The 15,544-nt window shown below is 44.8% G+C and overlaps 1 protein-coding gene across 16 annotated transcripts in view; it reads left to right on the top strand.

Annotated features, from left to right (window-relative positions):
- Positions 1-15,544, top strand: part of kcnma1a (potassium large conductance calcium-activated channel, subfamily M, alpha member 1a) — a 913,789-nt gene that overhangs the window by 654,289 nt on the left and 243,956 nt on the right. For all 16 annotated transcript variants that reach the window (XM_073025436.1, XM_073025438.1, XM_073025437.1 and 13 more), the window contains 2 exons: positions 1,727-1,809; positions 9,841-9,910. In XM_073025436.1, coding sequence (XP_072881537.1) covers positions 1,727-1,809; positions 9,841-9,910 — 153 coding nt within the window. The remainder of the gene's footprint in view (positions 1-1,726; positions 1,810-9,840; positions 9,911-15,544) is intronic.

Raw genomic sequence — 15,544 nt, 5'->3', positions numbered from 1 at the left:
TCTCCCTTGGTTTTTGATTTATCAGTCGCTGTGGGTGGAGTTGGTCTGGTTTCTCTTTCATTTGTTTAGAAAGCTGCATCTCATTTACTGTAAGGGAAGTAGACAAGGTGTGGCGAAATGCAACCCAGAGTCAATTGCTCAACCATTCACCACTGATGTCAACGGAACAGTCTTTTTATACCTGAAGAGGAATGTCTTGTGGTTGTCCATTGGCTGCTACAACTGAGCTGATGTGGGTTGGTGAAAAAATTAAGTTACCTTCGCAACTTGAGATAACTGCCTGGCCTTTCAGTAGTGTACCTGGTCACCCTGAGACATTAATCATGACCAGTTTACCGGAAGGGGCTGTGCTGTGTTTTTTTTGTCTGTGCAAGATTTCCCATCTGGGAAAAGACAGCATTACGAATAGGAGTAACGAGTCTGGAATGAGGGTGATAAAATAAGCAGATATGGAAAGTAATGTATAAGTTTTACATTTTAAAGGGCTGTGACAAGAATTTCCTGTTGTCATGACTGAGACAGGACACAATTGATTTCATGCCTGGTATATGTAGCCCCTGCTTTCTGCACTGCTTCCCAGTATTCTGAGATTTGAAGCTTGCTGCTTTATGAGAGAGATAGTGACCTGGTTCAAGTTATCCAGCTGCCTGTGGCCTCTTACAGCTTGAGTTATGTTCTTTCCTCCCCGGATTATTAGACACAAGTCACACCGAGCACCAGCAGAACCAAAGCCCAGTGGAAAATCTCTGACAGGGTGAAAATCATGTCAGCCATCAACTGCCAGTAATAATATTGTTACTCTAGGTAGCGACAGCAGTGAAGCTATACTCTGTTACATTACTTGTTACACGACCACATTCACTGTTGTGTAATGTATCCCACCACTGCGGGCTTGTAACATGTCCCACGTTATTATCTTGTTACATCCCACAAGTCTATTGTCTTGTATGCCCATTGCCTATTCTCTACATGCCCCATTTCTGTTGCTTCATTACATATCCCACATCGATTATTTTGTTACATGCTCCACATTGCTTATCTCATTACATACCCTATGTCTATTGTCTCATTACGTGCTCCATCGCTATTACTTCCTTACGTACCCCACATCGATTATTTAATTACGTGCTTCACATTGTTTGTCTCATTCCATGCCCCGTATCTGTTGTCTCATTATTCGACCCATGTCCATTATCTCACCGTCACCCTTGCCTATCATTACAGACCCAACACCAGTCCTCACATTATTTCACTATTGTCTTTGATGCGTCCCCCACCTCGTTCCATTCTCCAAGTTATTGTCTTGCATCCTCAAACCCACTTGTCTCATTAATCGCTCTCAGCTTATTGTCTCAGTATGTGCCAGATGCCTTTTGTTCTGCATTTCAATCCAACCCAAAGTGGTGAAATCAGAATATTCTCTCTGGATGAAACGGATACTTTGAGTATAATCTGAAAGAGGTCAATTCTTTGCTTTAATGCAAAATTTCATTGTAATTTGACCGGGGCAATTTTGTCTTACTTTCAGCTTTCCCTTTTATTCTGTCTTCCAATCAAAACTTGACAATGGTGATTACGATTCTGTGCAGAATTTGGGTTAATGTTCTATTTTGAGATTTAAGTCCTGTTCAGCTCAATCCAGTGAAAGTCAGCGTATTGTAGTGGCTTGTGTATATCGCAATGATCCATGACTTTCACAGGCTTTTCATGTCTTTCCGTGTCTCAGATAGAGTCATCAGATGCTTGCTTAATTCTGGCCAACAAGTACTGTCCTGACCCTGATGCTGAAGATGCTTCGAACATCATGAGGTAAGAGCGAAGGACGGAAATTTGCTGCCGACAGAACATTGAGGTCCCAGAGAGAGTTCGGGCAGGGCTGAGCAAATTGGCTTTACTTGTGCAAAAGTGAAACACATGCAGATGTAGTAAACCTGAAGTAAAATAGACGATGCTAGGAACACTCAGCAGCTGGCTTTTCAGGGAGCGCGGTGGCATTGCTGGTAGAGTTGCTGCCTCACGATGCAGAGGACCCAGGTTTGATCCCTACCACGGGTGCTATTACTGTGGGTTTCTCCGGGCACCCTAGTTTCCCCCCACTTCCCAGTGATATGTGAGTTGGTAGGATAAGGGGATTGTGTAAGTTGTCCCCTTGTGTGCAGATGTGTGGTGAAACCAGGGGACTGGTGGGTGGGGGGTGGGGGGGAGGAGGTGTATGGTAGAGATGTTAAGAAAATGGTTGAGTGTAAACAAAGCAGGAACAACTTAGGATTGAAATGCAACAAATGCTACCGGGCACCATGGTAGCATAGTGGTTAATGCGAGGCTATTACAACTGGGGCTGTTGTGGAATTCGGAGTTCAACCCCGGCATCCCCTGTGAGGAGTCTGTACATCCTCCCCATGGAGTTAGTGGGTCTACCCCGGGTGGGTGTGCCGGTTTCCTCCCACAGTCCAACCACGTAGTGGGTAGGTGAATTGGTCATTGTAAATTGTCCCGTGATTAGGTTAGGGTTAATCGGATTTGTGGGTGGTTCAAGGCAAGGCTCAAAGTGCTGGAAGGGCCCATTCCACAGTGTATTGCTAAATAATATAAAATAAAATGGTTGGTATCTGACTTGATGGGCAGAGTGGCCTAATTCTGCTCCTGTATCTTATGGTCTTAAGGATTCGGTGGTTCTAAGGAGCTGTTTTTGTGATTCCACCTCAACTGTGACACATCTCCTCTAACATCAGAATTAGGTTTACTATCACTGACATATGTTGTTTGACGGCAAATACAGTGCAATACATTAAAAAATTATCAAAGGTTTCAAAGGTACATTTAATGTCAGAGAAATGTATACAATATCCATCCTGGAATGCATTTTCTTTGCAACCATCCCCAAAAACAGAGTGCCCCAAAGAATGAATGACAGTTAAATGTTAGAACCCCAAAGTCCCCCCAGCTCCCCTCCCTCCCCCACATAAGCAGCAGCAAGCAATGATCCTCCCTCCCCCCACCGATTTTTTAAAAAGCATCAGCACCCACCACCGAGCACGCAAGCGTGCAGAAAGCAACAGCAAAGACAGCGACTCGCTGTACTCCAAAGACTATGCGTTCACCCAGTATACAACATACTTCAGGTTCTCTCTCTCCCTAATAAGGGAGAAAGAGATGTCTCCATTTCACAGCGAGAGGGGAGACATAACAAAAAACTCACTGCTTTACAATGTTAAAAGTCCGTTGCATCGCTTCCTCTGAGCTCTACGTCCAAAGATCTCAGGTGACTGGGTACACAGCCTTAGATCTTCCGGCTCCCGACACTGATCTGTCGGGACACTGACCTTCGATCTGCCCGTCTCCAGAGCTCTGAGATCCTAGGCCTCCAAAGGCGAGCCGAACTCTTAGGCCGAGCCCTTGGCATGTCAGACAACAGCCAGTCATGAAGAGCGGGTCCCGTTCCCGCAAAGAACCGCGTGTAACTCCGTCAGTGTCTCCAAAAGAACCCTGAAAGGGAAAACTGGAGATATCAAAGATGGAAATAGAGCTGTTTCCGAATATGCAAGCAAAGGAGTTGCTGCTTTGCTCCATTTTTGACTAATCTCTGCCCTCTGAAGATATAAGTTACAATAAGAAATCTTTATATAAAATAAAATAGTGCAAAAAGAGAGGAAAATAATGAGGTAGTGTTCATGGACTATTCAGAAATTTGATGGCGGAGAGGAAGAAGCTATTCCTAAAACATTGAGTCTATGTCTTCAGGGTCCCAGACCTCCTCCCCAATGGTAGCAATGAGAAGAGGGCATGTCCTGTGTGATGGGGGTCTTAAGTGGTAGATGCTGCCTTCTTGAGGCATCACCCTTTGAAGATTTCCTCGATGGTGGGGAAGCTTGTGCCCATGATGGAGCCCGTCGTGTGTGAGTCCAGCTGAAGCACAAAAACAGAGTTTGGCTTTCAGGTCGTTGCTTTCCATCACGATGGGGAAAGGTAGAAATTTAAGCTGCAGTGAAGAGTGAGTGGAAGAGAAACTGAAAGGAAAGGTCTGTAATAGAATGAAGTTGAGGAAGATGGAATGATATAGGTAGAGATGGTAAAGGATAAATCTATGAAAGAAATAAAAAAGGGCAGAACTGAAATCTGAAATGAAACTAGCTGCTTTGTGTCATCTAAATCTTTGAGAAACAAACTTTTACAGATGCACAGTGGAGAGTATCCTGATTGGTTGCATCTCGGCCTGGTTTGGAAACACCATTGCCCAGGAATGACAAAGCCTACAAAAAGTGATAGATCCAGCCCAGTTCATCACAGAAAAGGCCCTCCCACCAGTGTACATATTTACAAGGAGCGCTGCCACAAGAAAGCAGCATCCATTATCAAGGACCCCCAGCATCCAGGCTATGTTCTCTTCTTACTGTCGTCATTGGAAAACATAGAACCATAGAAAACCTACAGCACAATACAGGCCTTTCGGCCCACAAAGCTGTGCCAAAAATGTCCTTACCTTAGAAATTACCTAAGGTTACCCATAGCCCTCCATTTTTCTAAGCTCCATGTACCTATCCAGGAGTCTCTTAAGAGACCCTATTGTATCCGCCTCCACCACCGCTGGAAGCCCATTCCACGCACTCACCACTCTCTGTGTAAAAAAACTTACCCCTAACATCTCCTCTGTACCTACTTTCAAGCACCTTAAAACTGTGCCCTCTCCTGCTAGGCATTTCAGCCCTAGGTAAAAGCCTCTGATTATCCACTTGATTAATGCCTCTCATCATCTTGTACACCTCTATCAGTTCACCTCTCATCCTTCGTCACTCCAAGGAGAAAAGGCCGAGTTCGCTCAACCTATTCTTATAAGACATACTCCCCAAACCAGGCAACATCCTTGTAAATCTTCTCTGCACCCTTTCTATGGTTTCCACATCCTTCCTGTAGTGAGGCGACCAGAACTGAGCACAGTACTCCAAGTGGGATCTGACCAGGGTCCTACATCTGCAACATTACCTCTCAGCTCTTAAATTCAATTCCACGATTGATGAAGGCCAATACACTGTATGCCTTCTTAACCACAGAGTCAACCTGCGCAGCAGCTTTGAGTGTCCTATGGACTTGGACCCCAAGATCCCTCTGATCCTCCACACTGCCAAGAGTCTTACCATTAATACTATATTCTGACATCATATTTGACCGACCAAAATGAACCGCCTCACGTTTAGGTGAGAAAGGAGGCACAACAGCCTTAGGTCCTACAGCACCAGGTTCAGGAAAGTACCAGCCCTGAAAGCACTTTCTCCACTGGGGGTTATTGTGATGCAGGCTCTTTAAGGCCATTCCCAAACTATGGGATCAGTTGGCTGGGATAAGCCTTTCTCTCCTGGCTTTCCCCAAAACAGAATGTCAAAAACAAGTAGCGGGCCAAGTTCCTCCAACAGTATTTTTCATCATTAAATGGGATTGGTATCAGTGGCACCCCTTCTGCAAATGGGATCACGCTCTCATGCATACCCAACAGTCTGAAATATTGATGTGGTTTGCATACTCGTATACCATCCATAGGAATGTGTTGCAGGATTTCACACTGACCACCATCATCACCACTACCGTCAGCAACCCTCACTTTGCCATTCTGTAATGCAGAGAGGCACAAACTCTCTCCCTCATGGTTAGCTATTGGGGATTCAGACATGTCATTTCCGGTTTCCCCTGGTAACACTGCATACCACATATTCCCTAGTCCACGCACCACAATCTCCCACAACCACATCCGCCCCCAGCCCCAGTGACCCCTTGGTAGTTGCACCCAAACCTTCCACGATTCCTCTTCCACTTCCACCTCTTCTGGCTTTGGAGGGTCCATCACTGCTAAATGCCGTGTCCTGTGTCATTAGGAACCCACCCGGACTCTACCAGCCAAGAGTTCAGATTTCCACAGTTTGCTTCAACAACTCGTTCATACATTCCGAACATCCCCACCACCAGCAGGTTATATGGGATGTGAAACTCCCACGGAATGCCAGATTCATCTCCCTCCAAAAACAAATTTAATCCATTCTTGTAGTTCCCTTCCTTCAGAGCCTTTGCAAGTAACTGCAAAACTCAGAACTAAATTAATTCCCACAGTGGAAAACTTTAACACATTTTACAAAAGGAAAGAAGAGACGACTAGGCGGGAGCCGCCGGCACATTAACACATTCACAGAGCCACAAAAAAGCACAACCCTATTAAAGATAAGATCTCCTGCAAATTCTCTTCACCAAATAACAAAATAATTCAATTAGGTCACCTTTTCCACTGATTCAAGCACCCTTCCAATGCAGATTTAACAGGCACAAGATAGAATCTGCAGTCATACACACTCACTCAAATTAAATCTCTCACGCAACATTTTTCGAGCTGAAACCATTCACACTTTATTATAGGGGGTGCAGGGCGATTGACCCCCCCTCCTCCTTACGGGGGTGGGGGCAGGAAGGCGCCACTCACTGCCTGACCCCTGCTGCCACTGTAGGTTCGCCAATGCCTTTTACAGCAAGGGGTGTGAGGAATCCTGCAGAGGAGAGGAGTCCTGATTGGGAGGGGGCTTGAGAATGACCCTTCTCACCTAACTGCCTCTTTGCCTCTCTTCCCCGGCAGAGCTCCTTCCACATGGCATAGAGGGTGGGAATAGTGTGGTGAACTACATACACCTGTCTGGACACGCCCCTCTGCTGACTGCTCCTGTTGCTCCTCCGACAGACCCCTGTATAAAGGCAATTGGAGGCACTGCTCCTCCATCAGTCTCCAGGATGTTGTGTGGTGGTCTCTTGCTACTAATCGTGGTCTCTTGCAGCTAATAAAAGCCTATCGTTCGCCTCCCGTCTCCGAGAGTTATTGATGGTGCATTAAATATGAATCCCATTTATCTGCTTCTTCAGTACGCTGGCTCTGAGCAACACCAAAAACATTTCCTTCCAGGCCACACAGGGCCCTCCACACTCTAGACCACTTGCCTAATTTGCGCACTGACTAACGGGGACTTCCTTCCATGTATTGAATTGAATTGACTTTATTACTTGCATCCCTCATATACATGAGGAGTTAAAATCTGTACGTTACGTCTCTAACTAAATGTGCAATTATAGTAATTAATAACAAATATGTACAACAGGATAGTCAATATAACATGGAAATACAGTTGAGTCAGCATGAATTAAGTGATACTCTAACCCTTCTGGCAACTGAATGACTGCATTTACAATAAACCCAACAGCCCATTAAAGGCAGCACCAATCTTTTCAAGTGGGGAGCTGCTGTCATAACCAAGTGCCCTACCAGGACAGAGGTTAGTTCAGAATCTTCTGGTGGGCTATCACTATGGCCGTATAAGGCTGCAATTACAGCCTATTGGGTTCTGATCCCTCCCCCCAAGATGCTCCACTCCACCCAGGGCTTGAAATCCCACACAAGAAAGGAAGAGTAACTGACCTTGAATGCTGCTGCCACCCGATTGTCACAGCATTTATTACCTTCATGGGGAGCGAGTAGCACCCTCAGGGCGATATTTAATGTGTGTTGGGATGACAACCCCTTCCCCCAGGGTGCCCATTTCTCTATTAGATAGACTCACTCCGATACCCACCTCATCCTTTTTCCTCAACAGCCATATGGCCAGAGGCTCTGCCGACTTCTACCTGTATCTATCCCCCAGTTTTGCCAGTTTCTTGGCGGAGAACTCCTGATGCTTGTTATCTTGGAGGGGCCAATTATCCTACCACCCCCCCCCCCCATGTCCCTCATTGCCCTGTGTGGTCACCAGTCTGGCCTGTATTGTCTCTGATGCATGGGGGTAAGGTGATCATCTCAAGGGAGAATCATAGGCTCTGCTCTGTCTGGCCCATCCTCACCACTCAGCCAGATATCCCCATCCATGTGTTGGGATATCTCCCCACAGTATCAAGGCTTAGACCTTAATGGGATTCGGTTTCCGTTTAGCTCATTGGGTAACTTTTAATTGCTACACCTTCACTAACCAACAGGCCATCTCCATACCCTTGTCTTCTAGCTCTTTGGCCCCGGTCTGCGCTGACCGAGTAGCTCCCCCACGGTGGTACAGCGCCTGTGCAGAACTTCCACCTCATTCTTGAGACTTACATCCTTCATTCCCCTGTTCTCTCTGTGTGATTGTCTCCTGGTGGTGCTTTCCTTTTGGGGAACCCTGCCTTATCAAGTATGGACACGATGTGGTATCTGATTTTTCACCCCGCAGGAGTCCAACTTGTCTGACCGGTCTACGGGCCTCCCGTAGTCCACCATTAGATCGGCGGTCCATCCTGGGCCTCGGCACTCCTTGTGCAGGGGGTTTCTCTCTCTTCTTTTGCCAACCTGCACATCTTTGGAATGCAGGAGGAAGTAGGAACACACAGTCACAAGAGATTGTGCAGACTGCGCACAGACTGCACGGGAGGGCAGGATTAGAGCTGTGAGTCTATGCTACCCATCATCCTTATCAGTATTTTCCCTGAGATCCTGCTCCAAGACTCATATTCAACCTTGGATGAAGCTTAAGCCCGACCATTTTCCTCCCTCTTAGCTTTACAAACTTCAGCTTAACATCCTTGAAATTTGGACTCTGCACAAAGTCAATTTTTCTTCAACAACTTTGCCAATTAACCTGGAAACATCATTTCACAGTCTCACTTTTTCCAAAGAAAACCATACAGAGTTCCTGAACTTTTTCCAATAACTTAAATTCCTAAGTCCAAAAGTCACTCTTGTCATTCATCTCTGCACTCTCTGTAAATCCTTTAAGGAGGTCATTTTCACAAATAACTCTCCGAGACTGTACCCAATGTCCCAATTCTTATCTTACCCGGAAGGAGGCCATTTGTCCCATCAGGTCTTGGATGGCTCCTAGCAATACTATCAATCCCATTAATCTGATCCCCACTTTCCCCCACCCTGCACCTTCTCACTTCTTCTATTCCACATTTTTCTTCCCTCTTACATCTTCTCTTGTTCTTTTCTGGCTATCACCTCCCACTGGTATGGCTCCTCCTTCCCTTTCTCCCATGGTTCACTCTCCTCTCCTAAAACAAATTCCTTCTTTGTCTGCCCTTTACCTTTTCCACTTGTCACCTCCCAGCATCTCACTTCATTCCCCCTCCACCATCCCATCTACCTTCCACCTCATCAGGTTTCAACTATCACCTTCTAGCTTGTACTCCTTTCCTCCCCCTTGCTGTCTTATTTTGGCTTCTTCCCCCTTAATTTCCAATTCTGATGAAGGCCCAAAACGTTAACTCTTTATTCCTTTCTGTAGATGCTTCCTGACCTGCTGAGTTCCAACAGCATTTTGTATTTGTTGCTCTGGATTTCAGGCATCTGTGGAATCTCTTGTGTTTAATCCTATTCCCATTGCAGTTCCTTCTTCACCTACATCTTATTATCTCTCACCATTATCCCCCTTTGATTACTTTTGCCTTTAACCTACACCACCCTCTAGCTAAAAAATTCCATATCTTCTCAGTAAGATTTTTGAATAGTTTCCAAGTCAATGGAGCCCGGACCTCTCAATCTATCTCAATATGATTTTGTACCTTTTCAGCCACATGAACTGTACTTTCTCTGTCGCTGTCCTGATGAAAGATTTTAGCTCAAAACATTGACTGTTCATTCCTCTCTATAGAAGCTGCCTGACCCGCTGAATTCCTCCAGCATATTGTATGTGTTTTGCTGTAGTTGTTATATTTTATTCTTCATTATGTTCTTGCTTTAATCTTATACTACCTCAATAATGCAGTGAGACAATCATTATTCAGGGGCTTAACCTAAAATTGGAATCCAAGAAATCTGGCTGATTAAACATTTTCCTTCTTTTATTTCAGGGTAATATCTATCAAAAATTATAATCCAAAGATAAGAATTATTACACAGATGCTACAGTATCATAACAAGGTAAGCATGATTTTACTGTTAACTCCTCCACCCGCCTGGGCTCACCTATCATCTGCCATTGTTTACTCATCCCCCTCTCTCCACCTTCTTATCCTGGCTTCTGACTCCTTGAGGTTGAGGAGTCAGACAGCTAGAGGGGATCTGAGGTAAATATAATCACACACAGGGTGGTTGTAAGCTGTGAAGGTAGTGTGATTAAGGCATCTGTTTAAGGCATTGAGAATAACATCAGCAAGTTTGCTGATGATACTAAGCTGGGTGGCAGTGTGACATGTGATGAGGATGTTAGGAGAATTCAGGGTGACTTGGATAGGCTGGGTGAGTGGGCAGACACTTGGCAGATGACGTTTAATGTGAATAAGTGTGAGGTTATCCATTTTGGGAGTAAGAACAGGAAGGCAGATTATTATCTGAATGGTGTAAAGTTAGGTAAGGGAGAAATACAAAGAGATCTAGGAGTCCTTGTTCATCAGTCACTGAAGGTGAATGAGCAAGTGCAGCAGGCAGTGAAGAAAGCTAATGGAATGTTGGCCTTTATTACAAAGGGAATTGAGTACAAGAGCAAGGAAATCCTCTTGCATTTGTACAGGGCCCTGGTGAGACCACACCTGGAGTATTGTGTACAGTTTTGGTCTCCAGGGTTAAGGAAGGACATCCTGGCTGTAGAGGAAGTGCAGCGTAGATTCACAAGGTTAATTCCTGGAATGTCAGGACTGTCTTACGCAGAGAGGTTAGAGAGACTGGGCTTGTACAAGCTGGAATTTAGGAGATTGAGAGGGGATCTGATTGCAACATATAAGATTATTAAGGGATTGGATAAGATAGAGACAGGAAATATGTTCCAGATGCTGGGAGAGTCCAGTACCAGAGGGCATGGTTTGAGAATAAGGGGTAGGTCATTTAGGACAGAGTTAAGGAAAAACTTCTTCTCCCAGAGAGTTGTGGGGGTCTGGAATGCACTGCCTCGGAAGGCAGTGGAGGCCAATTCTCTGGATGCTTTCAAGAAGGAGCTAGATAGGTATCTTATGGATAGGGGAATCAAGGGATACGGGGACAAGGCAGGAACCGGGTATTGATAGTAGATGATCAGCCATGATCTCAAAATGGCGATGCAGGCTCGAAGGGCCGAATGGTCTACTTCTGCACCTATTGTCTATTGCCTATTGAATACAACATTAAAAGAAAGCATCTGGACGAACATTTGAATCATCAAGGCATAGAATGTTATTGACCTGTGTTAAGTGTCATAGGCAGTGAAAGTAGTTATCAGGGTTTGCAGAGGGATCTGGATCAGCTGGATAAGTGGGTTGAATTAAATGGAGTCTAATTTGAATAAGGGTGAGGTGTTGCATTTTGGGAAGAAAAACAGACGGGTTCATGGTTAAGAAAGGTTTAGAATCAGAATCAAGTTTGTTATCACTGATGTATGTTGTGAAATGTGTTGCTTTGCAGCAGTGATGCAGTGCAATATATGTGTGTGTGTATCTTATTTATTATGATTTATGGTTTATCTTATGTATTGCACTGTGTGTGTGTGTATATATAACTTGTACCTTATATACTCAAATAAGTAGTGTAAAAGGAGAGCAACGATTATGAGGTAAGTTCATGAGCTCATTGTGAAATCTGAAATCTAATGACAGAGGGGAAGAAGCTGTTCCTAAAACACTGTGTGTGTCTTCAGGTCCTCTGATGAAAAAAATGGAAAGAGACCATGTCCTAGATGGTGAGGATCCTTAAAGATCGATGCAGTCTATTTGAGAAATTGCATTTTGAAGATGTCTTCAGTGCTGGGGAGGCTAGTGTCCCATGATGGTGCGGGGGTAGAGAGCTGTGGGGCCAAATGGGAGCAAATGGGACTAACACAGATCTAAATCTTGGTTGGCATGGGCCCGTGAAGCCGAAGAGCCTGTTTCTCTGCTGTGTGAGTCTATGGGTGCTATGTGACTCTATGGGTGCTGTGTGACTCTATGGGTGCTGTGTGAGTCTACGGGTGCAGTGTGACTCTATGGGTGCTGCGTGACTTTATGGGTACTGTGTGACTCTATGGGTGCTGTGTGAGTCTATGGGTGCTGGGGGAAGACACACCCAATTATTTGAAGGAAACCAGCCTGACTACTGGAACGTCAAGAGGTGGAGGACAGGATACCCTCATTAGATTAATTCCCTATTTGACTGAGCAGATTCTCCATGCCCTCTCATGTCTCTCCTCTTCATGGGGCACTAATTGTCCGTAGTTACAAGGGCACCATCTAGTGTTTGTTTTTAAAGATACCGATCTAGAGATTTAGAAATTTGGAGATACAGCATGGTAACTCAATGAACCTGTGCTGCCCAATTACACCCATGTGACCAATTAACATCTTTGGAGTGTGGGAGGAAACTGATATGGTCACATGGAGAACGTACGGCAGCAGGAATTGAACCCAAATCATTGGTGCTGTAATAGCATTGGCCTAACTGCTACGCTACCGTACCTCCTTCTTTGAACGCTCCCCTGACTCCCTCTCATAGTTCAAACATAATGCCCACTGCATTTTGTCGTGGCAAAGAGGACAAAGTTGCTTTTTCTTTACTAGTGCCACAAACAAGAATGGGAATATGGTGGAGGGTTAATAATCCCTCATTACTTCTTGCCCTCTGAAACTCGGGTCAGTCCATATGGATCCTGTACCTGTCTCAAAGCAGCAAGTGCTAGAAATGCTCAACAAACCAGGCAGCATCTGTGGAAAGAGAAGCAAATAACAGTTCAGGGTGAAGACCCTTCATCAGAAGAAATGTTTTCAATCTAAACCTTCACCTCAGTTTCTCTTTCCACATATACTTCAAACATTTCCAGTTTTTTAAATTTCATATTTCCAGCAACTGTATTGTCTTAATTTTTCATTTTAGTCCATGCCATAATTTTCCAACTCCAATTAGAAAAGCAAAGACACAGGAGCTGGGACAATCACCAGTTACGTGTTCTCCTTCTAGTCGCACAACATCCTGACTTGGAAGTACATAGAACCATAGTCATTGAACACTAAAGCACAGAAGCAGGGTCTTCAGCCCATCTAGTCTATGCTGAACTATTACTCTGCCCAGTCCTATCAACCTACACCTGAACCATATCCTTCCCGTCCATGTAGTTATCCAAACTTCTCTTAAGTGTTGTCATCAAACCTGCATCCACCACTTCCCTGGCAGCTCATTCCATGCTCTCACCATCTCCAGAGTGAAAAACTTCCCTCTCCCATGTTCCCCTAAAACATTTCACCTTTCACACTTAACCCGTGACCTCTAGATCTAGTCTCACCAACCTGCTTGCGTTTACCCTGTCAATACCCCACATAATTTTAGATACCTATCAAAACTCCCCTCACTCTCCCATGATCCCTGGAATAAAGTCCTAACCTCTTCAACCTTTCCCTATAACTTGGGTTCTCAAGTCCCAGCAAAATCCGTGTATATTTTCTCTGTACTCTTTAAATCTTTTTGATATATTTGTTGTTGGTAGGTGACCAGATCTGAACACAATGCACCAAATTAGACCTCACCAACATCTAATAAAACTTCAACATAACATCCCAAATCCTTTACTCAGTACTTTGACATCTCCAGTCATTCTAAATCACACAGTCTGTCTCGGGGATTTCCCACCCCAAGAGCACTATTGAAGTCGCTTCATCAGAAGAATAACAGAGTCTAGGCTGGGCAATAGATACTTACTTTGGCAACAGGCCCTCATCATAAATATAAATCAGACAGGGAATATAAATTAGATGTTGGAGGCTTGGTTTGTGATAGGAATTCAGCTGGCGCTTGGCTGTGACTCCAGGGCTCCAGGAAATGTCCATAAGACCATCAGACTTAGGAGCAGAATTATGCCATTTGGCCCATCATGTCTGCTCCACCATTCCATCATGGAATTTGGTATCTCTCTCAACTCCATTCTCTTGCCTTCTCCCCACAACCTTTGGCACCATTGCTATCCAAGAACCTATCAACCTCCGTTCAAATATACCCAATGACTTGTCCTCCACTGTTGTCCATGGCAAAGAATTCCATAGTATAAATGTCCAAGTATACTGCCTTGGGAATGGAGTTCTCCAGGTTCCCTGCTGCTGTGCCAAGGAAAAATTGAGAAGAGAGAGGAAATACTCTTCTGAGAAATGACATGCTCTGTATAAATGTGGAGCACGGTATTCATAATTTATCCTGAGAGCATGGCATATGGCTTTGAGATAGAGTGATATTCGATCGGAAGAGCCTGTGCCAAGAGAAAGGTTTCCCAACCACAACCTGACTCAGCTCCAAGCTGCTGTCTGCCAGAGGATGTCCCTGAGCCTGTTCTTTCACTCGCATTGGCATCGCGTTTCCTCACTAAGAGGGGGAAACAAAAATAAATTGAAACCTGATATTTCTGCAGCATCGGTAGAAAATGAGACCAGGAGAAATGCGAGGCATGGTGGAATTTAGGGACTTAGATGTTCTGTTGATATCAGTGTCTGCTGTGGTTTTGTGGACAGTTCCTGTGCTTTTCAGTCAGGCGGCTGTGGTTCAGCTCTCAAATATCCAGTACAACCCTCCAGTGCGATGCACAATTTGTACCGCACTGGTAGAGGTGTTGGCACGCGCAGGAGATGTTAAAACAATGGTCGTTGTGCCTGTGTCCATGAATCTCTGCAAGTCCGCTGAGGAAGCCAGGGGCCAGCATCTGCTAATCTACACTGCTGGAGTCTGTCCTGGGGTTAGAGAAATGAGTGTGTGGGAGGGTGGGAGGAAGGTAGGAACAGGGCTTTTCTTTTGCTTTTTGTGCTTTATTACCTGGTGAAGTATATTCCGTTTTGTTGAGTTCTGTGCTGTTCTGCCGAGCCTGGGGGGCACGCTATGTTGGTGGCGGAACGTGTGGTGACACTTGTAGGTTGTCTCCAGCACAGCCTTGGGTGTGTTGGTTGTTAAGGCAAATGGCACATTTCACCGTATGTTTCACTGTACACATGATAAACCTAAATCTAAAATCTATAGGTTCCATTTTGTCACCTCAAATGGAGTAAAAGATTTCTGAATGGACCCATGTACACTATTTCACTATTTCTTTTTCTTTTTTTTTTGTTTGTTAATATATTTTTTTTCATTTATTGTAGCATGTAGATTTTTTATGTCTTGCACAGCACTGCTGCCACAAAACAACAAATTTCACAACATATGCCAGTGATATTAAACCCGATACTGATTCTGAAGATCACAAGGCACCATTTCATTTACCCAAGTACATCACCCACCTCCCCGCACTCAACAGCAAAGGTTACATGGTCAGCATCACATCACGGTTACAGGGAACGTGTTGAGCACCAAATTGTTGCCACGACAATTCCCTCGCAGCACTGCTTACACTTCTGCTGGTAGAAGAGTTCGGTGAGACGTTACAATAAGTACAAGGTGTTGCATTTCGGGAAGAGAAATCTGGGTAAGATTTTCACAGTGAACAGTAGATCCCTGTGGAGTATTACAGAACAGAGAAACCCAAGTGTACAAGTGTGTGGTTCCCTGAAAGTGGTGTTGCAGGTAGGCAGGGTGATGAAGAAGACCTGTGTCATGCTGGCCTTCGTCAGTCAAGGCACTGTGCAGAGAATGTTGTGTTGCAATTGT

The sequence above is a fragment of the Hemitrygon akajei genome, chromosome 21 (assembly GCF_048418815.1).
Source record: "Hemitrygon akajei chromosome 21, sHemAka1.3, whole genome shotgun sequence".
Lineage (NCBI taxonomy): Eukaryota > Metazoa > Chordata > Chondrichthyes > Myliobatiformes > Dasyatidae > Hemitrygon > Hemitrygon akajei.
Note: the sequence above shows the minus strand (reverse complement) of the source record. Positions and strands in the feature narration are given on the sequence as shown.